This window comes from Penicillium solitum (genome assembly GCF_028829755.1).
Source record: "Penicillium solitum strain IBT 25940 chromosome Unknown utg000008l_segment0_segment0, whole genome shotgun sequence".
Lineage (NCBI taxonomy): Eukaryota > Fungi > Ascomycota > Eurotiomycetes > Eurotiales > Aspergillaceae > Penicillium > Penicillium solitum.
Genome location: NW_027072127.1, coordinates 900,652 through 925,739, shown reverse-complemented (window position 1 = coordinate 925,739; position 25,088 = coordinate 900,652). Strand labels below are relative to the sequence as shown.

Genomic DNA, 25,088 nt, shown 5'->3' with positions numbered 1-25,088 from the left:
GCAAGCATCTCGCACGATGGCACCTCCGTCCGATAAACAGTCCCGACTTCACCCTCCCCCGCGACCCCAACAAACCGGTGCTGTTGATGCACCGAACCCTCCGCAGCCTGGTGTTTCTGGCGTGAGTAGATTTTAACCCCAGTTTTTGGCCCATGGCTGACCCTGTGTCTATGCAGCCCCCACCACCCAACTGGCTGGCAGCCGGTCTCAGCAAGTTGAAGCAATCTCACCCCAACGATTCCTTTGAAGGTGTGATGCGTTATTCTGCCGTCGATACCGAAACCCTGGCCCCCGTGGCGAATCCCAACAACCTCCAGGCTGGCCAAAATATCAAATACCAATACCTCCCCCGTATTCGCTGCCACGACTGCCCCGGAAAGCTGTACACCCCTGGTCCGGGCATGACAGTGGACAACTTTGAAGTCCATCTCCGCAACCGGCAGCACAAGGAGCGGGTCGAGGAGCGCCTCACAAAGACTGGTGGCGATGGCGGAAGCGCGAGTGCCAGTCCTAGGATGCCCGCGAGCGCCAGTCCAGCTCTTGGGACTGCCACAGTCCCTGGAGCACATGCCTCTCCCTCTTCAGCCAGTGGATCTCAGCCATAAGTCAATCTCGTTCATGAAGTGATGACAACGGCGTCCTGTGTGATTACTGCCCACTTTCTCTTTCAGATCGCTTATATTCTTTTACACATTTGATCAATTCAATCCATCTACTTCTTCATACTCAAGAACTCTCTCCCATTCCACTCCCACTCGTGTCGGTCTTGCATAGGTTTTGGTTTCTTAGTGCCGGAAGCGATCTATCTTTATCCTTTCTGTTGGCGCTCGATTTTTCTCCGGCGGTGTTTGTGTTTTTCTTGCTTCGCTGAACCATGTGTAATAGCAGTTCGAGAGACGGGTTGGGTTGAGCTTTAGGTAAATATCTCTATTCCTTTTCTATTGAGTGACCTAGTAGGAGTAATATCACATCCGAAACCGTCAGTCTATTTGTATCTCTTAAAGAATCCTGAGGCTTCTTCCCTTTCTCATATTTCATTCTCCCTCTTTCTCTCCGTCTTCCTCTCTCTTCCAATTCTCAATCCATGCCATTCACTTCCTTCCACCGAGTACACCATTGCCATTCTTTGTTTCTTTGTTTCTATATTTTCTCATCCTACCTAGGTACTTCCAAGGTTAGGCTATGCATAGTAATATAAACGTAATACTCAGGTTATACCGATTAAGAACCTCTAAACAAAATACACATGTGCAAACATAGCCCCTTTCCGTCCCTGCATGCGATCCCCTATTAATCCCTGCAAGTAGGTGGCGCCATCTAAACAAGCAGCGACCCGTACTTCAGGGAGTTGTAATAGTTCAAGTTTCATATATGCATAGCTTCCCCATCTCACTCCAATGGAAAATTTCCAATTCACAATCCTTTCTTTCACCTTACAAATCGTATCCCTCCCTGACGGACACTCCAAAAATAGCCGCTATTACTCTCGAGCCTCAAGACCACAAGCGAGATGCAGATTTCAAGCAAGCGCTACATGGCAAGACAGGCCAGGATCAAATCTCATTCATGTAATGACTGAGAACTATGACAACGATGACCTCCATCACCGTGCGATTCGTCTTGGTATCGAGCAAGGGAATGGAATTAGCAATATGGAGAAGATCTCTGTCGCTCTAGACGCGATGAAGAAGGCTGGGTTCGTGCTTGAGGTCAGTGAGGATCTTGCCGATCGCAACGATGAGCTTCCTTGGTACTGGCCTCTCAGCGGTGATTTGAGATACACGCAGAGCCTTTGGGGCTTGCCGACCCTGATCCGCATGACCCATGTTGGCCGTGGACTGGCGCATGGCATTGTTGGTGCACTTAAGATGATTGGATTTGCACCAAAGGGATCACGGAAGACTGCTGATTCGCTTGCTAGGGCGCAGGCTGTCTTGTTGCGGGTGGAAAGGAGAAGCTATTCACGCCTATGTGTCTGATGGTTGGTCGTAAGCCAGTAGTGGGGAGCCCTGCCCCATGGTAGTTAGTACTCCCGCTCCCGCCCGCTATCTCCGGCCTAGGTCTTGGCATGGTTCGGTATTTCTATTCTCGAATATACTTCATAACATTATTCATCCTAAAATCTTGGATTCTTAGATTGCCTTAAGATACATGGTAACTATCTAAACTAGTAGTTAAATTAATAATCTTACCTTACTCCGTACTGGGATAAGAATTAAGTATCTAAGTCTGTAAATTTGCGGATAATGCGGATATAGTGCCACAGTCTAGCCCTATGTAACCTCATACTCCAACAGACGTACTTTGTATACCTTGCGGCGCCCTAGTTCCAATTTCTGACAATCCATGCAAATTACAGCACCCACCACTAGTAAAACAAATGTGCTAAGGCTGGCTCGGGCTTACCACATCGGGACCCCGCAATCCTAGTCGAATTCATTGTTTCGCCTTTTTAATTCTTCCCCTCGGTTCCTTTCTCCCTACCTGAACCATCTTCGCCTGGTTCCTTCCTCACTCAACTGTCGATTTTATATCTATCAATCAGCAAAATGACAACTAAACAGTTCTCCATTCAACTAGCCTCCCCAGCAGAGGGCCCCCATTCTCGGCAAAATAAGCAGTGACTCGTTTCTAAATGACCGTCACACTCAAATGAAAGGACTAGGAAAGGACCCGTACGACCTCGAAAAGGCAATGATAGCATACCTTTCCCAACAAGCAGTGTCACCGAGAACCGTTCTTCTCAAAGCAGTAGACAACGAAACAGGCGACATTGCCGGCTGGGTCTTGGGGAGCTTTCGGGGGTTCGCGGTTGAAGAAACTGCAGAGATACGGGACACTGTTCCACCTGCAGCAACACAATTCATATCGACAACCTCGGCACATACCACGGGCAAGATCGCCCCCAAAGACCAAACCAAGAAAGTCGACATCGATGAGAACGACCCAACCAAGCAGCTCGAAAAGATGACCGACGCAGACATGAAATCCTGGATGACGAAGCTCATGCCGGATGGCACCAAATGCATGTATGTCAGCTCGCTTTGTGTGGCACCCAAATGGCAAAAGGAGTCGGATTGGCGCTTCTGCAATGAGGGATAAAGACGGCAGACGCAGCGGGAGTTTTTATATGGGTACATTCTTCAGCGGATGCATGGGAGATGTATGCAAAATACGGGTTTAGGATTATTGGGACACTTGATGTGGACTTGGACCAGTATGCTCCAGCGTCGGCACCAGATAACGATGGGAAATGGGGTCACTATGTGTTTCGGTATATGAAGAGAGAGCGATCTCAGGAATGATCATACCTTGACTTGGCTGACTGACTGACTACTGACTGACTATAATCGGTAGGCAGAATTTGAATATAAATCTTTTCAACACCCAAATAAGTTAGAGTAAAGACCTCTTATCAGAGATCTCGGTGAGGTACAATTTAGTATATAGAGTTGTGTCTTTTGTCATAGTAACACCTTCAGTCTCGGCAGGAATAATGCAGAATAACTAAGTGCCTTGGTCAACAGTGCCTAAACATGATGCGTCAGGCTATGAATCAAGATTACTATAACAACCCCGATTTCCCCAAACAGCAAACGTTAATTCTTTTATAGAATATCAGACTAGGTCCTTGGTGGATGCGAAAGTTACTAGACGGGTTAAACTTTGGAAGCATCCATATAATTCCATTTCTTTAAACTACAACGTAAAGAAGTACTTTTGAAACAAAGTTCAATTCATTTACAGATAGAAAGCATTTATCTGACGGGAATACGCAAAGAGACAGACATTCGTGAAAACTCGAGCACAAGCCCGATGCAAACTTCAAGAGAGAAAAAAAAAAAGGCAGATGGGGTATACATCTCGGACCATCACTGAACTGCAAAGAAACAGAGCAAATGAGAGCGAAATAGTGAAACCATAATGAAAATAACATGGGAATCAGGATATGAATATGGATATGAATATGAACATCGACGGGAACGGGGACGATCCACGCAGTAATCGCACAACTTATTTAGATCTGAGAACAGCACTAAGATCGATACCAGACGTCTAAGTCCCAAAGATCTTGGCTGAGGAACTCACAAATAAATGACCATTGGAAGCGTGTGGGACGAAATGAGAGACATGGCCCGTATGTGAACACACAGCTGGATGTGGCCATGTTATGTCCCATGTAGCCCATCCGAGGTATCTATCCACGACGGGAAGAGCGTCGCGAAGGCAAGCTGGTTGCCTCAGGTTTCTTTGCTTCAGGCTTCTTTGCTTCGGGCTTCTTGGCATCGCCCTTCGCAGCAGTGGCCTTTCCGCCTCGCTTCTTTGCAGAAGGAGGAGGCGGCGTGGGTTCCTTCTCACTGACCTCAGGCTCATCTTCCTCAGAGAGTTCTTGGTCGTTGTCGGTTTCTTGAGCTTCTTCGTTTTCACTTTCCTCCGCTTCATCTTCGCCGTCGTCTTTTTCTTCGGGTTTATCCCACTCTGCCATCTCCATATCGGCATCATCGCTGTCATTGTCGATATAGCTAACTTCCGGCTTCGCAGTGCCTCGGACGCTGCGTCTGCGAGACGAAGCAGGCGTGGTGCCTCCAGCGCCTCCGTCGGAAGACCAGCCATCGTCGTTCTTTGATTTCCGTTTCGACTTGGCTGCACTGATCGATGATGTGGACTTGCGGGCGGGACGAGAAGACTTTTCCTTACGTGCCTTTTTAGACACAGAGGTTTTGCCGTTCGCATCAAGAGACTCGGGTTTTCGCTTCTTGCTTGATCCGCCCTGTGAAGCGTGGGTAGAGTTACTCTTTGGCTTCATTGCAGTTCGAACGACGCGATCAAGCAAATCATCCAGCTCATCTGGAAGGAAGTTCTTGTCGGCGACGTCTTGGGCTTCGCGGTGACTACTCATGGAGGTGAAGAGGGAGCTTGGGACTCCCATCTTTCCAGGGTACGTTTGCAAGATGTTGGTTGCGCCTGCGGCACCGCCAAACTTGTGCTGTTGGGAGTAGACATCTGCGAAACGGCGAATAGTTGCTTGCGCCAGATCAGAGAGAGTGTGGAGGCGGGTGGAGATCTCGTCTGATTTGGTAATGCCATCACGGAATTGCTTGACGCGCTGTCCGACGTGGAAAATCAATGACATGTTGTGTTCATTGGCAACTGCGGAGAGGTAGAAAAGGATATATTGAGAGAAGTCGGTCAGATCGCCGAGTTTGGTTGCCTCATCCAGATCCTCAGACGGGTAATCAGGGTGGTAGGCAAGCAAAGACAGGAGACGCGAGAAGATCAATTCCATGACCATGGTCTGTTCCGTCCGTTTCCCACTGGCTTGCGCCTGTTGGGCGAAGTATGCCGCACGGGACCGCAGCCATGTAAGCGTGCTCTCCTTTAGGCTATGAACAGGTTCGAAAGCAAGCAAACAGGGGACAATGTACCATCGGTGGCTCAGATGTGACTTTTGGACGAGTTTCTTCTTTAGGTGATTGATGAATCCACTTCGCACCTGCAAGAGTGGATCCTGAGCAACCAAAGCGACTGCGTTGAAATCGGACGGCGTCAGCAGACTGTCGCAGACAGTGCTAGAAGCACACAGCTTAAGCAAGGACTTGGCAGCCAAGAGGCGAAGGCGCGATTTTTGGGCTGCAGGGGTATCTTTCTTCTTAGAGATCTCGCCTTCACCGACCACCAATTTATTCAATGTTTCGTAGACAGGCTTTGCGTGGGCACGGAAATCAGCTTCATTGTCTGCTCCGTCCTTGGCCCGAAGGCGGTTGACAATGATTTTCAATGCCCATTCTTTAGCCTTGGTCTCATCATCAACTGTCTCTGACCAGGTGTATTCAGAGTCTGGTTCGGGTGTGCGATTGGTGAGCAGGATTTGGTTGATGGCAATCGAAATGATAGCATCACTTTCTTCATCTGCTTCTCTCGGTGCAAGGAGGTTCAGCTGCGACAGAGCAGCCAGGCGAGTGAGGAATCGATCAGATCCGTACGTCCACTTCGCAACGCACTTATGTACCAAATCCTTCGCATACATCTCTTTTCGGTCAGCTGTGGCCATGAGAATTGACACGGCATGTTTTGCAGAATGCGGTGATGAACTATAAAGGGCGTAGTTGGCCAGAGCCTGGAAGAACTTGCGCTCTTTGGGGAGTTTAGCAGGAAGCTTTTTAGCGAAACCAGCACAAGCCTTCAAAATGTCTTCAGCACTACCATCACCAGCGGAGGAAGCCTTGGGGGCTTGAGCCTCGAGGTCTTTGCACATCTCTTGGACCTGTGCCTGTAGGACTTCCGGGTTTCGAGATGAAATTTGCTTCAACATCTCCTGTGCAGCATTGGCCAATCCGTTCTCATCTGTTCGGGACAAACTCATGATCGCCGGGATGTGGCTCCGGTTGAAGATCAGCGACCCACATCGATACACAAGAGGAGTAAACGTTTCCAGCAGGGGAGAGTTGTTTGCACTCTGGACCCGCCGTTGGAGTTCTTTTGTGGCCTTGACAACAGTGCGATAATCACTCACAGCAGCCATGGTGAAGCGAATCAGCTGGTAGCTGCGTCGATCATGCACCTTAGCGAACTTCCACAAGTCTGCGGATGCGCGTGAGGCATCTGGGAAGGTCTTGGATAATGATTCAATGATCTTGGACAATTGTGTCTTAATCTGTTCCTCGTCCTTGTCGACAACACCACCATTGTACTTCTCACAGGCCTCTAGGTAAAGCGTCACTGCCGATATCATCGACAGTTGACGGGCCAACATAACGAAAAAGACTCGCCTCGCCTTTTCATCCAGCCCTCGGATCAGAGTAAGAATTCGGCGAACGCGAATCTTGTCAACATCTGTCTCTTGCTCAGATTCGGACGCCTGGCTATCCTTCTGCTTCTGTGATTGGTTCGAGCTGGTTCGAGAAAGTTTCGCTTTGATAGGGGGATAAGGAAGTGGCAGAAGTGTCTCAAACAAGACGCGGTCGATCAGAATATGGATTTCTTGATCGTTGGTGTAAAACGCATCAAATATCTTGGATGGTGCATCTTTGAGAAGGGACACGACGGGCTCTGTATTTTGCTCGATGTCACCAGCAGCCACTGCCCACATGCGAGCCAAAATCTTCATGGCGTGTTCACGCACATGCGGCTTGCGATCCTTCACTCGCTCGGCAAGAATAGCAAGAACCGAGTCTGGTGACGAACATCCACCATCCACACTTAGCTTGTGGACGATTTGAGAAAGCCCAAATTGCCCGACGGTATCAACTGCAGCCACACGAACCTTCTCATCAACGTCGCGGAGCATCGAGGCCAGGTTTCTGACAAGATTGTGTTCTTCGCTTTCGTGTAGGCCAGAGCCTCCAGCTGAGGTTAGCAGGATTCGCCCTATAACTGTGACCCAGGCAGCACGGACTGATGGTGTCTTGTCAAGACGACGGCTCAAGAAGGCCTCGTAGGCCGAATTGTGCACTTGAGAGAAAGGCTTGGGGGATACGGGAGTCAACAAAACATTGGGCTGGGGAATGGTCTTGTCATAATCCACTAGTGACACTGGCGGGTAGGTTGTAGGGTCCATGGGGGGAGGGGGTGGGGGACCTGCAACACCGATTCCAGCCGCGAGGTCTCCGATCGTCTGAGTGGCCAATAAACGTAGGGCCACCGATTCTGCAGAGAGTTCTGCTTCAATCTGCGGAATGACATTCTGCAGGACCTCTGGACACGCACGCCAAAGCTCCCGGATCAGACGGTGTGCCTTGCTCAATTCCTTAATATCCTCTCCCTCCTCATCAGAGTCATCAAGATTGGGTTTTCGAGCATGCTTAGAGCCATTCGTTTGGCCAGCTGGCACAGACGCATCGATGATGACATTGTTAAAGTACTGGCTGATGTGACTAGTCATTCGTTCCGGGCAGGCCTGGCAGATAGCCTTGGCCATGTTATAGGCAGCTGGGTAGTCCTTCAGTAGAAGGGTGTCCTGCTTGGCGTCAAGCGGCGCATCTGGTCGCTTTCCCTTCTTGTTAGAGTTGTCCAACACTCGCGGGTCGACTCGGAGGAATTGGGCGACGATAATATCCACCACCTCAGGGGCCAACACGAGGGATTCATCGATCACGGTGACGAGTACTCGGGTCATGTCAAACTCGACATTCTTAGCCACCTCCTCACCGGTGGATGCTTTCGAAGAACCCGAAACAATGTCGAAGCAGCCGGTGAATAACGGGACAATAAGCGAGTCTGGGTGATCAAGATCGACCATCAAAACCACACTCTTCACCTCGGCGAGAGATCCCAGGACGTAGATATGCTGGGCATTGTAGGCGTTGGATGGATCGGCCAAAGCGGGGATAATCGAGGACACGATACATGTGAATATGTCCTAAATTGGTCTTAATCAGTACATTCTATGATCGCATAGACAAATCACATATTTTGTGTCTCTTCAATTGCCGCACCTTCAGTTGATTGCGCGTAAAAGGCGCGTCGGGTGCGCATAGTCGCAATACATCAACGATACAGCACGTAGCCCACGCTCTGACACCCTTATCCTTGTGGGCAAGCAAGTTCCCACTGGCGAGTTCCTGGGACACTTTCCGTAGCGATTCCTTATCAATTTCCTCCTGGTCGAGTTTGCGGAGTTCCTGCGCGAGAGTTTGGAGACGTTCGAGGAGATCCGCGATGGGGATGGCGGAGCGCCCCACGCGCCATGAGAGTGGCTGGTTGAAGGACAGACTGCGAAGCCCCGAGTCTTCCTCCACCTCGGAAGGACCTGGGCGAGAGCGCGAAGGCATCGTGGATGGTCGCAGTTCTCACATGCACTGGGGAGGTGGAGAGTTTCGACTCGGGAGTTTGGGTGGAGGCTGACCGCCCAGGACGCGTCGCACGGGACCGCGTCCTGCCCTATAAAGTTGGTGCTACAGATGTCATACGGTACATTATGATATCATTTTTTTATTTACTTTAATGAATGTATTGGGTCTACAACTCATACCAATCTCATATGGGGCTTAGCTCGCACTTGTTGGTCTGAGAAGCCTTCTTTCAGGGAAGACAAGTCCCTCCAGAGCTTCGTTAGGAAACAAAAGTACACTGCATAACAACAGACTTTAAACGGGTTCTATACATAGACTATAAACAGTCTAGAGAACACACTGCTAGTCGAAGAATATAGCATATAGCAAATATAGCAAAAGCAATACCCAAGATCTCATTGTCAGTAGATATCGTGTCTACGTCCTTTTCGGCCCATAATAGAGCAGCCTTCGGGTGATAGGAGGTTGAATATCCACTCTGTCCGGATAAATTGCTACGTTAGGTATATAGAGGCCCAATATTAGAGTAAAGGTATGTATTAATAATATTGATTAAAATATGCAAGCTCTCGTGATAAAACAACCGAGTAGGTCTTTGTAACAAAAGCGACCTGACTTCCCAAATCTTCCGTCATAACAATGCATGTAAAAAGCAAAACCCTAAATGTATCCATGTAATGCTTTTGCGCCTGAAAATGAGAGATGAGTAGATCAATCACCTAGAACTTAGGGCTGAACTTGCTCATAGCCCGGATCCTAGAACCATAGATAAAGAACAAAATAGGAATAGGAATCATAGCCAAAGTAATGAAACCCAGAACACTAGATGCCCAAGCCACACCTAGATCCCGGTACATTTGCGTAGCAAAGAGCGGGAACGCTCCACCCATGGTTGAACGGATGAGGGTATTCGCCGCGATAGCGGAGTTGGCAAACATCATGTACACATCAATGATGTAGTTGAGACCCTGCATGAAAATAACCAAGATACCCAGACCGATAGGTACGCCGGCAATGACCTGCGGGACCCAGGAGATGTGCGGGCTGGAAGTCCAGCCGAACCAGAACAGACCGATTGGCAGCAACACAGAGGCGATCATCATTGGTACGAGACGTTCTTCGGGAACGACCTTGCCGTGCTTTGCAAGTTTGCGAGCGAAACGAGTCTTCGTGGTGTAGATGATGAGAGAGGCACCGAGGAAAACGCCAATAAGAATGCCGATGAATGGGAGGGCAGCTACGCCTTCGTGGGTCCAGCCGCGAATTTCGCCAAAGGAATATGGGTAGGCCTCGAAGAATAGGTAGAGGATTCCGTAAACTAGGGCGAGGTAGATGGTCATGGCGAGTAGGATCGGTTCTAGCACGAGCATCTGGAAGGGTCGGAAAAGGTACTTGGTGACGATATCTGACATTGTGGGCTTGTGCAGATCCAAGAAGGCATGGAGGTCCGGGTTGTTGGTTTCAATGCGTAGACGTGCAGCTCTCCTTTGCAAGAGGACAGGGCCGTAGGTCTCAGGAACGACAAAGAAAGCAACTATACCGAAGAAGCCGGATGCAATCAAGGTGATCCATGCGGTCCAGCGCCAGCCAAGGTGTGAATCTGTGAGGAAACCACCGCTGAAGAATGTTAGTTTTCTGGAAAATGCCTTGGGGGATATTCTGAAGAAGCAATTTGAGTACTCACACAATTGGGCCAAGAACAGGTCCCATGAAAGTAGCCGAGCTGAAGAGAGCGATAGCCACAGCTCGGTCCACCGGGTCCCAAATATCAGCCAGGGCACCGCCAACGACGGCCAAAGGCGAGCAGCCAAAGACACCCATGAGAAATCGGCAGACCAGAATGGTTTCGAGGTTCGTAGCGACAGCCACGGGGATCTGGAAGATAGCGAAGATGGCGTAGCCTGAAAACAGCGGGATGCGACGACCGTATAGCTCACTCAGCGGTGCCCAGCACAGTGGACCTAGAGCGAAACCAAAAACAACCAGACTGGTGCCGAGAATCATTACTTCGGTCGACACATTGAACTCCTCCGCAGTCACCAGAGTCGCAGTCGAAAAGACGCTGGATGCAAAGGTGATCCATACGGTCATGGTGGACATGGTCAGTGTGATGACCCATTTGCGCAGATTAGTATAGTTCTGGGGGTGCTCGGGGTCATCTTTGCCATCCCAGTCGACAAGGTTGGGATCTGTGCTGGGTGGTTCGGGCTTTTGCGGTGTTTCGACTGCGTTTTCGACATCGACATCTGTCTCGCTCTTCTCGTGAACATTGTCGGTGATACCCCCCTCGATGGAACCATGTTGTTCCATGCTAAGGCGGGGTGTAGTTGTAGTTGAGTCAAATGGTTGGGGACTCATGATTGCTCCAAATACCTATGTATGTATAGGTAGGTGGGTGTGCAAGAGTGTCTAGGTGGGATATGAGAGAAAACAATGGGAAAGAACCTCTCGAGACAGGGGCCATATAAACCCTAGGCCCATAATATAACCAACATCGCAAATGTTCCAGAAGGGGACGGTCTCGGAGATAAACCGTCAAAGCTTTGTAAAAAAAAAGTCGTGGAGACCAGCTTATTCGCTAGATGTATAATATCGGCCGTTCGCTCTCCACTATATCCGTAGTGCACTCCCCGAGACACCTCCCCCGGGGGCCAAACTAAATGGATGCGTCATGCTCTTGAGTCAGCCCGATGATAGTCCGGGGGTTTTCTTTGGCATATGTGCGCCTGACCAACTCATATCCATATCCCTCGTGGATAATCAAATAATCATCTTTAACACCGAGGTATGTATTGTATACCCATGTCACCATGTGGATGGCGATGTATGGGAACGCTAGATTACAAACAAGAATTGGGCCAAAAAAAAAAACTAAAAAACCCCCCAAAAAAACCCTAGAAGCTTGAGCCCATGGACTCCACGAAAAATTAGCCCATGGACCAGTCAAATCACGCAAAAGCACGAAATGCGTAGTTCCAGTCTCACGTTCGCTCTCGGCTTCAGCCAAGCACCGAAAAAAAGTGGAGATCCCGGCTTGAGGGCCGAGCACGAAGTGCCGAGTCAAAGTTATATCTTGTCCGATTTTCCGAGTCCGATAGAGTATTGTTAGTTGTACGGAGGAATCATTCTTTTATAAGCACTAAGAACAATGTGCATACACCATAACTATGTAGTGTTACATGTAGTTCGAGTTCTTACTCCTAGGTACAACCGGCTATTGTTTTTGCCGTCAACAGAGGCATCTTATACATCGAGATAGTAAGATTTGCAATATTGGGCAGTCAAGAAAAGGACAGGCCATGCATTGTACATCAAAAGCAAACTCACAATACGATAAAACTCTACAAGAACTCGGATGAACGTAAGAGATTTCTCCACCTGTATTGGCTATTATGGCACATTGTATGTGGGCAAAAACAGGAAGAAACGAATCGAAAAAGGAAACCCCCATGAAAGCCCAGCAAACAGGTCTGCATTTCCACCCACGCGAAACGATCTATTCATAAGCGAATTTGGCCGCAGAAACCAGGGCATGGCTGAACTAAGGAAAAAACAAGTCATATCACCTCGAAGCAAAAAGAAGCGTTTAATCGTAGAGGCTGTCGTCATTGCCGGCTTCGCCGAAGGTATCGTTCTCCTGGACTTCACCAGCAGAGGGGAAGCGGAAGAAGCTGCCACCTCCGGTGTTCTTCAGGCTCTGGGCGAAGGCCTCGTAGCGGCGGATCTCGACGTCGCTGACGGAGCGGCGAGCGGACTTCATGGCCTCCTCGAAGTGAGCACGAGTGAGCTCGGGCACGGGGTCTTCCACATCCTCATCCTCCTCGGCCATCGTGATGTCCTCACCGGCGGCCTCGCGCTCCTTTTGGCGGTCGATGTCGGCAGAAATGGCCTGCTTGATGGCGAGCTTGACGGCACGCTGTGTCACGAAGCCGAGATCGGCACCGGAGAAGCCGTGGGTCTTGCTGGCAATGAAAGCAATGTCGACGTCACCGGCGACGGGAGTCTTGCGGAGCTGGGCCTTGAGGATACCCTCACGGGACTCCTGGTCAGGCAGGGGAACGTAGACCAGGGTGTCAAGACGACCAGGACGGACCAGAGCGGCATCGAGCTGTTCGGGACGGTTGGTAGCACCAATGACGAAGACGTTCTTCTTGGAAGTCATACCATCCATCTCTGTTAGGGAATTAGTGGCTATTCAGGGCAAAAAAAACAAACACTTTGTAACAGCGGAAACTTACCAGTAAGAAGTTGGTTTACAACACGGTCGGAGGCACCACCGGCATCACCGACGGAACCACCACGAGACTTGGCGATGGAGTCCAGTTCGTCAAGGAAGACGACACAAGGAGCAGCAGCACGAGCCTTATCGAAGATGTCACGGATGTTGCTCTCGGACTCACCGAACCACATGCTCAGAAGCTCAGGGCCCTTGACGGAGATAAAGTTGGCAGCACACTCGTTGGCAACAGCCTTGGCCAACATGGTCTTACCCGTACCAGGAGGACCATAGAACAGCACACCGCGAGAAGGTGAGAGACCGAACTTCTGGAACATCTCGGGATGGTCCACGGGGTATTGGACACTTTCGACAAGCTCGCGCTTGACCTCCTCGAGACCACCAATGTCGTCCCAGCGAACGTTGGGAACTTCGACGACAGCAACCTCGCGGAGAGCGGAGGGGTTGGAGACACCCAGGGCAAAGCGGAAGTTCTCCATGGTGACACCGAGAGCCTCAAGAACCTCGGCATCGATGGTGTCCTCATCAAGATCGATGAGATCCATCTTCTCACGAATCTGCTGCATAGCAGCCTCAGAGCAGAGGGAAGCAAGATCAGAACCGACGTAACCGTGGGTCTCGGCGGCAATGGTCTCCAGATCGACATCCTCGCCAAGCTTCATGTTCTTGGTGTGGATTTGCATGATCTCAAGACGGCCAGTTGGGTCGGGAATACCAATGTCGACCTCACGATCGAAACGGCCGAAACGACGAAGAGCAGGATCAATGGAGTTGGGACGGTTGGTAGCGGCCATAACCACAACGTTGGAACGGGCCTTCATACCGTCCATGAGGGTGAGCAGCTGGGAAACGACACGGCGCTCGACCTCACCGTTGGTCTTCTCACGCTTGGGGGCAATAGAGTCGATCTCATCAATGAAGATAATAGCGGGGGAGTTCTTCTCGGCCTCCTCGAAGGCCTTGCGCAGGTTGGACTCGGATTCACCAGCCATCTTTGACATGATCTCGGGACCGTTGATCAGGAAGAAGAAAGCACCAGTCTCGTTGGCAACAGCACGAGCCATCAGGGTCTTACCGGTACCGGGAGGACCGTACATGAGGATACCACGAGGCGGCTTAATACCAATGGACTTGAAGAGCTGAGGATGACGGAGAGGCAACTCGACCAATTCACGGATCTGAGCCATCTGCTTGCGGCATCCACCAATATCGTCGTAGCCAACCTCGTTGAGGTTACCCTCCTCATCCTCTCGTTGGATGGGCTCACCCTCGCAGTGAATAATTGTGTCCTGGGCAACAATGCCATATTCGGGAGGGTCGACCTCCACAACCTTAAATTCGATTTGTCTCATGCCACCTCGTACTGTGAACAAGTCACCCTGTCGGACTGGTCGGTAGGCCTCACGGAAGTAGGGAGCAAGGTAGACATCGAAGAGAGAACCAGTCAGGCCCTCGATGGTATCGGCGATGGGAAGGACAGCAATGCGCTTGGCCTAGATCACGGGGATAGAATTAGCCAGTGGATCATGGTAAAAATGATGTGGAAATGTCCAACTTACATATTTGATATCGGGGCAAGGGTGCACAGTGATCATATCGCCGTGCTTGACACGAAGGTTGTGACGCACAACACGGTTGATGCGGGCGCTTCCATCATCGAGATCGTCATCGGCGAGGACGATCAGCACAGTATCCTTGCGCTTCTTGCCCTTCACGAGAACTGTATCACCACGGAAGAGCTGGAGAGTCTCCATGGTGTTGTTCGAGAGAGCAATCACCGAGTTATCATCGTTAACGGCATCGGTCACACTGCACGAAAACTGTTAGCTCCTTGCTCTCAACAGATATCTCTTATCAGCTACTCACATCAAGGAGTTGGGCTTCTTCTTCTTCTTCAAGATAGCGGTGGAGGTATCGAGCTCCTGCATTTTTTGTCAGTTCTGAGGCATTTGTGAGCTGCCCTGTAGCCTATGCTTACCTCCTTCTTCTCAGCACCCGAGGCGTCCCTGGAGTCCGGTTAGCATACTCAGTAATCAAAAGTGTTCAAATGAAACGTACTGCAGGTGGACCCTCTTCTTGTCGTGCGTGTGATCCGGCTCGGAAGACATGATGGCCGTAAATGAGGTCGTGACGTTGATGGAAGCAAGCTTGAGTGAACAAAGGTGTCCAGTGCCCAGAAACAGGCGGAGCGAGACACGGATTTAAAATGGAACGAGAAATGAGTACTGGAAATGAAAAAATGAACCGATAGATCAGAATCAGAGAGCGAATCCAACGGCGGTAAAGTGGAGATAAAGGTAGGTAACAGGAATGATGATGTTGAGCTTCCTACCTCTGCTCTTAGAACTGACGATGATGACTTAAGCCTGGCGCTTATGTCATCGCGTTGTCCGCCACAACGAAGCGCATGGAACTCAGTCGATTGGGAGCCTTAATGCCTGGGGCAACAGATGATAACTGCTAACTAGTTACAGTAAATATGGTTACCAAGGTCCTTACCCTGAAATGATTACAACTACAGCAATTCTAAAGGGCCACGGCGCACTTCCCTCAAAATTAAAGAAATTCCAACTCTATGTGGTTAGACTAGGACAAGGAACCCACAAAGTAATAAAGTCCATACTTAGCACCACAGAAGCAATGCCAGACAACGTCGAATCTGCCAAGTCCTCGGATAGAGAACTATTTAGCCTTTGCAAGTGTTTAGAGGATGTAGAAATGCCATACACTTAAAAGGAAATGATATCTTTAGCAAAGGCTTAGATCGAAAGAAACGCCAACCCTGTTATATTCATCGCAGCGAATGTGTCAAGGCAGTTCTATATTTTGAAAAATCGGTGTAGAGCTATAAAATCCAAAAGCCAATAACAAGCCATGCGCGCTGTCAACACCAGGTATATGTGCAAGTAGAAGGGGATCTGTACAAATAAGAAACGAAGGGGGAAACCCCCCGAGGACCACCACAGGCAGTCCAATATCTATGCTTTAACGCTTGTGGTCCCAGCCCAGCAGTCATGAAGACTCCAAGCCCCGGCACAGAAGCTGATAAGTCCGGTCAAACTATCGGGAATACCAATGCCTTTCTCGACACACCAGTGCAGACATAATGGTGCCCAGATGACATTATTCACCATGCTCTTTCGCCAAGCCCGGATCTCCAAACGTAGCGCTTCGCTATCTTCAGCCTTGGTCTCTTTAGTCTCGACTGTGCCGGCAGCCGCTCGCTGTGCGGCTAACCGCTGTCTGCGCAGCACACTCTGGCGCCAGAGCACAAAGAACTGGAAGAAGATGTGCCCGAACCATCCACGAGTACTCCAAATATCCCATTTGGCAAGGCCTCCATATTTGTCCACAAAGCGCTTCGAGACAACACCCTTGGATGCAAGGTAGCCCACGTTCTCGAGAAGCTGGTAGATCACATTCGAGATGACCTGTAGGACGGTCAGAGCGTGGAGGATGGGGTCGGCTGGTGGTGATTTGAGGGTTTCAGCTCCCCAAATCCACAAAGGTAGCAGCCCAAACAGGCGCAAGTTGTATCTTGTCTCCGATGCGAGGGAGGAAAGGGCCGCGAATTTCGATTTTGACGACGCGGGAGTGACGTTCTTGGTGGGTACGCGACCTTTCAATCGTGCAAGGATACCCAGTCTTGTTTGTAATGCTATCCAGGGTGCTGACGCAGTGAGGTGGTGCAGCATTGAGGCGACATAGTTGATAGTCGCTAGTACTCGCTCTTGTCCGTTTGCCTCCGAGAGTAATCTGCAGGAGCGGTCAGCGGTATTCTTAATCTGCGTCGAGCGCCAAAATCTCGCCCTGACATATCAGGGTCGAAAGGGGCCTTACAGATCCAGCCGGCGGATTGTCACATCAGTTGTTGTCAAGGCGGCTAGCAGTTGGCGCTTCGCGCATGAGCTCCCGGCGGGGGCTTTCCCCGCCTGGACATCAGTTCCCTCGCCTGGAGGGTGTTCAGAGTTGGACATGGTGTATGATGAGCATCAGAAAGAAAGAGAGAAATGAAAGGAAATGAAATGCACTTGAGGTTGGGTGGAAGCGCACAAGCGGAACCGAGGCTCGGAACTTAAGGAAATTCGATCTAATCTCCGAGGGTTATCCCCCAGTATTTTAGTCATCGCCTAACTAGCCGCTATACTTCGACTTGATTCATATTATAATAATTAATATAACTTCGTATCTCTTTTTTCTCATATTTATCTTGCTAGCTTATAGTATATCGCATCAATATGTACACGGGCAGGTCACCGGAAATGGTGTATCTTTTTGATATGTACGGAGTATCTTAATCTGATTGATGTGCTTGGTTTACTACATACATATGAGTTTTCAGAATACCTAATTTAATATCATTTACATGTACATGTACATTTATACATTTACATACCGTGACTTTTATTTTTACTTGGAATCATCTTTAGAAATTCTTCATTTGGGGGGAAAATCCCCGATTCTCACATGTGGAATCCGAGTTCCACCCTTCAATCCTCCTCTCACATGTACCGTACACATGCTGCTGATCCCCCGCTCACCTCCGCCTGACTGCGGCCTCACCTCACCTCCACCTCTTCCTCACTCCGACTCCATCCTCCCTTGAATTTAGTAGGGCAGGTATGTATATACCCCGATGGGTCTGAGGGAGTGACGATGATACGGGGCACAAGAGTTGAGAGTTCCTCATCAGACTCCGTTTGCGGGCTGGGGGTTTTGGTGAGACAGGCAACGAAACGTAGACAGACACATCTCGCTGCCCACCTCAACCCCTGGATAGCACCTCCACCCCGTATCATCATCATCATCATCATCATCATCGCCGCCGCCCGCATTCCCATCGGGGGATGTTGAACCATCCTCATATCCCCGGTCTGGCATGACGGCCAGCAGCCCACGGATCCCTGACAATGCTTGAGGCTCGTAGAAGTCTTCTGCCTCGTCGTTCTTCAGAATGTTCCCTCGATGGGTGGTTGCTACCCCCCGCCTCAGAAAATGCATCGCTGAAATTGCTTCTATCGTTGAAGGGATCTGCCGCGTCGTACTTGAGAACTCCGGTCGCTTGCTAGGTCATCATCAGAATTGTCGGTGGCCGATCCATGCGCATGCTGAGAATTATACGGCGACGGCAACTGCAACAGGTCGATGGTGGCCGATCTATATGCATGCTGGGAATTGTGGTATTCGATATCCTGTCGGCTTCTCCCAGCCTGGCGAGCGGCGAGCAGGTTTTCAAATCGTCTGAGCGTCGAATCATGATCTTCGATATTGTGTTCGTTGTTCCTAGCTTAGTGGCTGGCGAGGGCATTGCCATATCGTCTGAGCATCTGTCGGTGACGGTATCGATCGACTAGGCGACTGGCGGATTCACGAATCCGCTGACGGAACCCAAGTTCAGCGTGGCGACCGGCGAATCCGACATTCTGGCGAACAAGGCCAAGGCCACCATGGCGATTGGCCCATTCATGATTTCTGTGATGGCGCAATTGGAAGTACTGTCGAATATTGCCCACAAACCCTGTGCCCTCATCGGGGCCTACATTAACTGCATCAGGTTTGTCGCTCTCGGTGGCGATAAGCGACATAGCTAAGGTGGGACTACCTATGAACTCGTCGTATCCCTCGATGATGTCTCGGGGCCCTTGTGACTCGGCCCGGAAACCAGAAGACTCCAGCGCCTCCATGTTGGAGTGGCGCAAAGGCATGAGTGGTGTCACGTCGGGGTGTCTCGTCCCCGACAAAGAAGGGATTGTTGTGAATTGGAAAGAAAATGTGAAAGGTAAGGTCCCGTGGGTGTTTGCCAGAAGGGCTACACGCAAGAGAAAAGGAATTCTTGTACCTCCGCCGGTGACTGGAGCTGGCGAAGTACGTTGCTGTGCTTGGACGTGAACAGACACGGTGTCACGCCGGTGTGCTGCCGAAAGGTTTGCACACTAGAAAAATGACTGATACTTCGGCCGGTAGCTGCAAATACACAGATGTGATGAAAAATTCCGAAGCAGATGGAATCAATTGATCAAGGACAAGATGGAATGAAATGGTGGGAAACAGATGGCATCAGGTGTGAGGAGCGGTGTAAGGTTTGGTCCATCTATGACATCGTCGCTGAGTCCTTCGCTGAGTCGTTGGATTCGCTGAGTCGCTCACCGGTTGATAGGTGACCTGATGACATCGTGGTGTCCGACAACAACCCTGACGACAACACCGGCAACAACTTGCTGGTATATTCCTCATATCCCAGATGGCCGTGCTCCCACACGGTCATATGCGAGCTTCCCATAGACCCATTGCTCTCGCTGAGAATACTATTCGAACGGCAGAGAGCGCAACCGTGGTGAAGGTCATTTTAACGGCCCGTTATATGTCTGATATTGGAATCACCAATCTGTGCATGTATATTCGCTCCGGCCCGGTTACTGCTCGCTGGTCTATTTATATATTTGGCTGAGATGTGGGACAAGCCAGAATCTATATACTCCCACATAGTTGACAGGCATAAAGCAATCCTTTGTGCAACTCAAGCTTGTTAGTGATTCTTTTTTATTACTTTGCCCCCATAACCCTTTTTACGGGAAGAACATGGACTAGTAGACCGAATGTTGGATTCTCAGACTACTACAGATCTATAGATATTGAAGGTAAAGACGCCAAGAGGTAGCTGGCGGTTAAATTCTACGCAAATTCTACACGAATATAACGTGCAAGTATAGAATGTAATACATCTACATATTGTACTCCATATAACTAACTGAAGGATATGTACCCTACAAACTGAATTGACAGGTCCCACATCTCTACATATATATTCATTCAGTCTTGAGTAACCAGCTTAAATCAAACACAAACCATGAATATCTTTGAAAAGAGACAATGCTTAAGTCTACATGGAGGTGAGAAGTGTCCCGTGGCCATTAAAGCCCTGGGCATTGCATCAAAAATAACAAATGGTAAAATTTCCAATATGGATTAGGATCTATACTCCGTATGAAAATCATAAATCCACAACCTTCTCGACAAAATTGTAAATAATAAGGGGTAAAAGCCGTCAAAGCCCCCGGATTCAACCAAAAGCCGTCGGAGGTTTCCGATGTGCTCCGCCAATGGATCTCGCCGGGGATCCATCTGCCGACTGTTCGTATAGCCGTCTCCATTTCCAGGATATAATCTTCCGACTGAATTTATTTTTAAGACTATATATATATTATTCAACAGAGTTGAGATATTTTGTGTGAGTTCTATATTGAAAGGCCTCGGCTGTCCTATCCTATCCCAGCCACCCTCGGGCCAACATCCAACATAAACAAACAAGACCCCCCCCGGTCTCACCCCCCATCGTCTTCACAATTTCTCCACTTGGGCACCTTATCATCCATTACATATTAATTCTATTCAATTATTAACTTATTTTAGGAGCGTCTCTAATCTGAAGAGCCCTTCTGATCCCTCCGGAATCCTATCCTCCCCCAACCCCCTCCGATCACCACAATGTCCGTCAAGTTCCAAGAGGAGACCGTCCGCACCGTCACGGGCGACGGCAAGCCCGAGGACCTCGTGCACCGCGTCGGTGAACGATTGACCGGTGGAAAGACAGCGGCTGGGTATCTTCAGGTATGCAGCGTCCCCCCTCCTCCAATAATATCGAACCAACACTGATCCGGGGAATGGATCGTCAATAGGCCTACCTCCTCCAGCTCCAGAAGAACCCGCTGCGCACGAAGATGCTCACCTCCGGTGTGCTCTCCGGTCTGCAGGAACTGCTGGCTTCGTGGATCGCCCACGATGTCGGCAAGCACGGCCACTACTTCAGCTCGCGCATCCCCAAGATGTCGCTGTACGGAATGTTCATCAGCGCCCCCCTCGGCCACGTCCTCATTGGCATCTTGCAGAAGATCTTCGCCGGCCGCACAAGTCTCAAGGCCAAGATTCTTCAGATCCTCGCTAGCAATTTGATTGTACGTTGTCGTCGCTGACATCACCTGACCCGCATGAGCTTCGCTAACGTCACCCGTTTCCCCAGATCTCTCCCATCCAGAACAGCGTCTACCTGACCTCCATGGCTATTATCGCCGGTGCGCGCACCATCCACCAGGTTCGCGCGACCGTTAAGGCTGGATTCATGCCCGTCATGAAGGTCAGCTGGATCACCTCGCCCCTGTGCTTGGCCTTTGCTCAGAAGTTCCTCCCCGAGCACGCCTGGGTGCCCTTCTTCAACATTGTCGGATTCTTCATTGGAACCTACGTCAACACCCACACCAAGAAGAAGCGTCTGGAAGCTCTCCGGAAGGTATGATACAAATCGTTGGAATTGCGACAAATTGCGACTCAATTGCTAATGACACGACAGCGTTACGACCAGCGTCGCGACCCCGGCTACGAGAAGCGCGACTTCCCTTAAATGGGCCGAGTCCGCAATTGACTGCAAACACAACCGGACATGTCGAAGACCTATGTGTGTCGTCTCTTTTGGCTCGTTTGCTGTCACCGATTTATCTTTTTTTCCTTTGTTTATTATTCTCCGGTGTTGATCTAAATCCATGTACACACCCCCTGTGCATCTTGATATGCCGCAGATATTTCCCCCTGATGTTATCACTCAATTTCATGACGAATGGCTTTATATCTTTCTCTTATTTCAATTCCACCCCTTGAAGATCGGTATTATATATATATATTTCTTTTTCTCCGTTTGAGCTAGTCGCGCCATTGCTTCTACCTCTGCCAATCTATACTTCAATATACACATGCAAGTCGGGAAAGATAAAACCAAAAGAAATGCAACCACCCTTGACATGAAGCAGGTACACGTGGCCATCGTTGATTCAATCATAACTATAAAAGATCCGAGACACAGGAAGGATGTTAGTGGATGATAGAAGTGGATAAGGTACAAGGAGACATGGATTCTGAAGAGTAAATAATCTGTCATGCCACACACCATGGCACAACCCATCCGGAAACGAGAAGAAACAAATCCCTCATATCCAGAATCCACGAATAAACCAGATTTCACCTTATTCAACCTCCATTTCCGATCCCTTCCCCCGCTTAGCCTGCACCCAAGCAACAAAGTCATCCAGCGCACCAGGCCAAGCCCCATCCGGACTCCACCAGCCCATCTCCTCATCCTCGAGACTCTTGCGCATAAACACCTCAACCTGCTCCCACAGATCCTTATTAACTGGCTTTTTCCCGCGCTCTTCAAGGAACTCAATCCACCAATCCAGCCACGGCGTCGTCGCCGTGTTCCACGCCACACCGCCATGATCAGTCGTGAAGAAGAGACGCCACTGCTCGGCGGCGATCTCGAATTGCAGGTTGCGCTGTCCTTGCATTCGTGAGAGCGGGAATGCGTATCTGTAGACTCGTCGGAAGAGGGATGGATCTTGTGGGATTCGCTCTCGGAGGAGCTTGGCGTGCGCTTGCATTTTTTGTATGGTGTCGCAGCTTGTGGGTTGTTAGATTGGATGTATACCATATTGGGGACGGTTGAGTCTGGGCTGGAGGGGGTCTTCGTTAACAAAGTTGCACTTACCCAACTCCAAGCCATCCTTCCCTCCATCCTTCGCGGGTGAACTCGCCCATCGATGGTGATTTGAGGAGCTCGGCGATGGCTAGACAGGTCACTTCGTCGAGCTCGACCTTCAGATCGCCGAGGAAATCTATTGCTCGTGTGATACCGATGGTATCAGGGCTATCGACTGGGTCATCTGCGGTGATGTGAGTATTTTCGGTATCAAAAGCACCAGTTTAGGGTGGGTAAGTACCTCGGTAGTGGTCGAAGGTCTTTGTAAGTTCTGAGGTTATAATTGCGGAGGTGCCAGACGCAGCGGCGAAGAAGCTATTTCAGTGATAACATTAGCTTTGGGGTGTTTCAAGCGTGGGCCATATATGATTTCGCCGGAGCAAGATGGTTGGGTATATTGTCATGGGGCTAGGGAATGGCAAGCACTTCTTCTTCGTCTTCTTCACTCGAGGCATTTGGGATGATGACTGATGTGGCAAGAGGCCAAGAATTTCCCCAAGTGGGACTTAGGCAAGCCTTGAGAAGAGAAGAACAGATGTTGAAGCTTTGATGCTCTAGCTATCTGTTGGCCTCCCGGACTCAACACCACATTCCCAGGTAAAGGTTGGAGACAAATGAAACAAAGAGACATCAAAGTTTGACACAAGTGTGATGACAAGCACTTACGCGTCAAGTGCTGGAGGTAAACTCCAACCACATGCTTTAAGGAACTATATCAGAAAGTTAGTCTGTTGATCCACGTGACCTGACAGAAGTGTCTTAAGATGTTCAAACAGATCGCATAGGGAAGAACATATCAGAAAAGCATGCAAGTTACTCACTTTAACAGCAACTGAGTCTTTTGTCTGTGTACAGCTGACAAACTCAGCGATTTGGTGTTTCTGGCTGGTTGTGTAGGGTGGCATGGTGGGGGTTGGCAATATTTGTGCCCACTACGCGCAGGAGAAATGCAATAAGTGGTGGAAACACGCTAGGGGATTGAAAGTGCGTGGTATGTAGTGCTGGGGCGAGAGAATTTCTGCTTGGCCTGGAAGATACGAGAAACACCAGGGCTACGAGGTCTGTAGTGAGTTATCGTCCTGCTCCTGTGGATGGATGGATTTGACCGGGGTCTCGCATCGAGCTGACTCATCACATCCCCGAAAAGTCCTATATCAACTACAACCCAGGCTATACATATCCATGGATAAACTTGGGATGACTATTGATTTTCATTATATATATTAGACATGGATTTGTGTGTATTCAGAGTATGTATTTTCATATAGTAACCATTACAGAGAAGTTGTTGGTCAACATTTGCCATCAATTCATCACATTAGAAGCAATGAGCACAGGATTCGATGGTACGAAGTACAGTCAACTTTTGTAAGATCAAATAGATCAGGTGAAACTCCCAAACGCCTTTTGCGAGGTGCAAACATGTAAGATTCGGTGTCGTGTCGAATTTGCTTAGGTTGTGAACAAGGTATCCTCCTAATATAGATATTAGCAATTTGGTCCTTGAGAATTTGAAGATAGACCCGACTCACCTCTCTAAGGTACTCTCCTGCATCGGCCTGTTCATTTAGGTTAGCTAATGTAAGTAAGAGCACAGAGCTAAGTTCCACCTACCTGACGATGGACCGCGATACTAGTAGGGTCCAATTTTGCGATCTGCGCGGATGACCTTGCTGTAACTCCGAATCCCAGGGGGACATCGTTGGAGTCCAGAATGATAACTCCTGCATTTTCTGGGACATCTTCACTGAAACGAGCCACGTGGGCTTTTAGAACCGAACCGCCATAGAGCAGAGGCTAAAACTTGTTAGCAAGGACCGCAGATCCTACCGGAAATTGGAATATCAAGCTTACCATCACTCCGTTTGCTTTGATCCAGACCTGTGCCGGGGATATAGAGTTAGCATGAGGTCTTGATGTCTTGTTGCAATGCTTAGATTGCTATACGTACCTTGTACCGGGCGTGTTGCGCCAGGAGATCCAGAGCTGTCAGGTTGATGCGGAACTTGCCCGTCTGCCAGTATGTCAGCATGAATGACTAGAATAACAGCAGAGCCAATCGTAGCGGACCTTAGTATATTTCCCTATCATAGTACCGCAAGAAAGTAGATTTTCGCGAGGGAATGAAACGCTCAGGTTGGCAATTTCCTTGTTCACGTAGTAAACCCGAGATCCCTGCAAGCGGAAAACACTCATAGTTCCATCTTCAGCGGGGGTAATAAGAGAATTGAGACTGCGGCCGGTGTAAGAAGCTAGCTTCGTGAAGAGCGTCCGTGTCTCTTCCTAAAAGAGGCATGAGTTAGTCAAAGTAGTCAATGAGAATGGTATAAGTACGCACTTCTGTGAGGGATCTCATATTGTCGGATATGAAGCTGAAGATATGGCAAAAAGGTTGAGTAGCAACGAGCTTGTATTGACGGGAAGTGAAGAACAAGAAAAAAACCAAAGTCGGGCAATATCTCACCGCCAAGAAACGGACCTGAAATTTATAGCGACGGAACGGACATGAAGAGCCAATCAGGGTAATGATTGTCCT

General features: G+C 49.5%; 12 protein-coding genes across 12 annotated transcripts; 4 read left to right on the top strand and 8 right to left on the bottom strand.

Annotated features, from left to right (window-relative positions):
- Window positions 1–16: 16 nt before the first annotated feature.
- N7455_009623 (uncharacterized protein) lies at window positions 17–605 on the top strand (the record flags this gene model as incomplete). The annotated part of the gene is made up of 2 exons (XM_040954774.2): window positions 17–121; window positions 177–605. 2 exons carry the CDS (start codon window positions 17–19, stop codon window positions 603–605), a joined length of 534 nt encoding a protein of 177 aa, XP_040814776.2.
- A 966-nt stretch (window positions 606–1,571) lies between these two features.
- N7455_009622 (uncharacterized protein) lies at window positions 1,572–1,979 on the top strand (the record flags this gene model as incomplete). The annotated part of the gene is made up of 1 exon (XM_065606250.1): window positions 1,572–1,979. The coding sequence occupies one exon, from the start codon at window positions 1,572–1,574 to the stop codon at window positions 1,977–1,979; it is 408 nt and encodes a 135-aa protein (XP_065460213.1).
- Window positions 1,980–2,652: 673 nt separating this feature from the next.
- N7455_009621 (uncharacterized protein) lies at window positions 2,653–3,102 on the top strand (the record flags this gene model as incomplete). Its single annotated transcript, XM_065606249.1, has 1 exon — window positions 2,653–3,102. The coding sequence occupies one exon, from the start codon at window positions 2,653–2,655 to the stop codon at window positions 3,100–3,102; it is 450 nt and encodes a 149-aa protein (XP_065460212.1).
- A 1,096-nt stretch (window positions 3,103–4,198) lies between these two features.
- N7455_009620 (sister chromatid cohesion factor PDS5) lies at window positions 4,199–8,771 on the bottom strand (the record flags this gene model as incomplete). Its single annotated transcript, XM_040954571.2, has 2 exons — window positions 4,199–8,359; window positions 8,436–8,771. 2 exons carry the CDS (start codon window positions 8,769–8,771, stop codon window positions 4,199–4,201), a joined length of 4,497 nt encoding a protein of 1,498 aa, XP_040814855.2.
- Window positions 8,772–9,324: 553 nt separating this feature from the next.
- Window positions 9,325–11,231, bottom strand: N7455_009619 (MFS transporter). The gene is made up of 2 exons (XM_040954734.2): window positions 10,477–11,231; window positions 9,325–10,409 (listed from the first exon to the last, which is right to left on the bottom strand). Exons 1-2 carry the CDS (start codon window positions 11,148–11,150, stop codon window positions 9,512–9,514), a joined length of 1,572 nt encoding a protein of 523 aa, XP_040815032.1. The 5' UTR covers window positions 11,151–11,231; the 3' UTR covers window positions 9,325–9,511.
- Window positions 11,232–12,378: 1,147 nt separating this feature from the next.
- Window positions 12,379–15,137, bottom strand: cdc48 (AAA family ATPase CDC48; the record flags this gene model as incomplete). The annotated part of the gene is made up of 6 exons (XM_040954570.2): window positions 12,379–12,965; window positions 13,031–14,522; window positions 14,589–14,838; window positions 14,896–14,951; window positions 15,008–15,035; window positions 15,088–15,137. The coding sequence occupies 6 exons, from the start codon at window positions 15,135–15,137 to the stop codon at window positions 12,379–12,381; spliced, it is 2,463 nt and encodes an 820-aa protein (XP_040814878.1).
- Window positions 15,138–16,007: 870 nt separating this feature from the next.
- On the bottom strand, window positions 16,008–17,006 carry N7455_009617 (uncharacterized protein; the record flags this gene model as incomplete). The annotated part of the gene is made up of 2 exons (XM_040954624.2): window positions 16,008–16,785; window positions 16,870–17,006. The coding sequence occupies 2 exons, from the start codon at window positions 17,004–17,006 to the stop codon at window positions 16,008–16,010; spliced, it is 915 nt and encodes a 304-aa protein (XP_040815004.1).
- Window positions 17,007–17,718: 712 nt separating this feature from the next.
- N7455_009616 (uncharacterized protein) lies at window positions 17,719–18,030 on the bottom strand (the record flags this gene model as incomplete). Its single annotated transcript, XM_065606248.1, has 1 exon — window positions 17,719–18,030. The coding sequence occupies one exon, from the start codon at window positions 18,028–18,030 to the stop codon at window positions 17,719–17,721; it is 312 nt and encodes a 103-aa protein (XP_065460211.1).
- Window positions 18,031–18,317: 287 nt separating this feature from the next.
- Window positions 18,318–18,734, bottom strand: N7455_009615 (uncharacterized protein; the record flags this gene model as incomplete). The annotated part of the gene is made up of 1 exon (XM_040954706.2): window positions 18,318–18,734. One exon carries the CDS (start codon window positions 18,732–18,734, stop codon window positions 18,318–18,320), a length of 417 nt encoding a protein of 138 aa, XP_040814823.2.
- A 1,780-nt stretch (window positions 18,735–20,514) lies between these two features.
- On the top strand, window positions 20,515–21,424 carry N7455_009614 (Mpv17/PMP22 family protein; the record flags this gene model as incomplete). The annotated part of the gene is made up of 4 exons (XM_040954710.2): window positions 20,515–20,637; window positions 20,706–20,981; window positions 21,047–21,313; window positions 21,374–21,424. The coding sequence occupies 4 exons, from the start codon at window positions 20,515–20,517 to the stop codon at window positions 21,422–21,424; spliced, it is 717 nt and encodes a 238-aa protein (XP_040814828.1).
- A 616-nt stretch (window positions 21,425–22,040) lies between these two features.
- On the bottom strand, window positions 22,041–23,457 carry N7455_009613 (DCN1 family protein; the record flags this gene model as incomplete). The annotated part of the gene is made up of 5 exons (XM_040954562.2): window positions 22,041–22,473; window positions 22,562–22,736; window positions 22,794–22,867; window positions 23,219–23,262; window positions 23,374–23,457. 5 exons carry the CDS (start codon window positions 23,455–23,457, stop codon window positions 22,041–22,043), a joined length of 810 nt encoding a protein of 269 aa, XP_040814884.2.
- Window positions 23,458–24,004: 547 nt separating this feature from the next.
- On the bottom strand, window positions 24,005–24,908 carry N7455_009612 (ribosome biosynthesis protein NIP7; the record flags this gene model as incomplete). The annotated part of the gene is made up of 7 exons (XM_040954681.2): window positions 24,005–24,028; window positions 24,085–24,111; window positions 24,167–24,349; window positions 24,407–24,433; window positions 24,504–24,566; window positions 24,623–24,835; window positions 24,891–24,908. 7 exons carry the CDS (start codon window positions 24,906–24,908, stop codon window positions 24,005–24,007), a joined length of 555 nt encoding a protein of 184 aa, XP_040814792.1.
- Window positions 24,909–25,088: the final 180 nt, after the last annotated feature.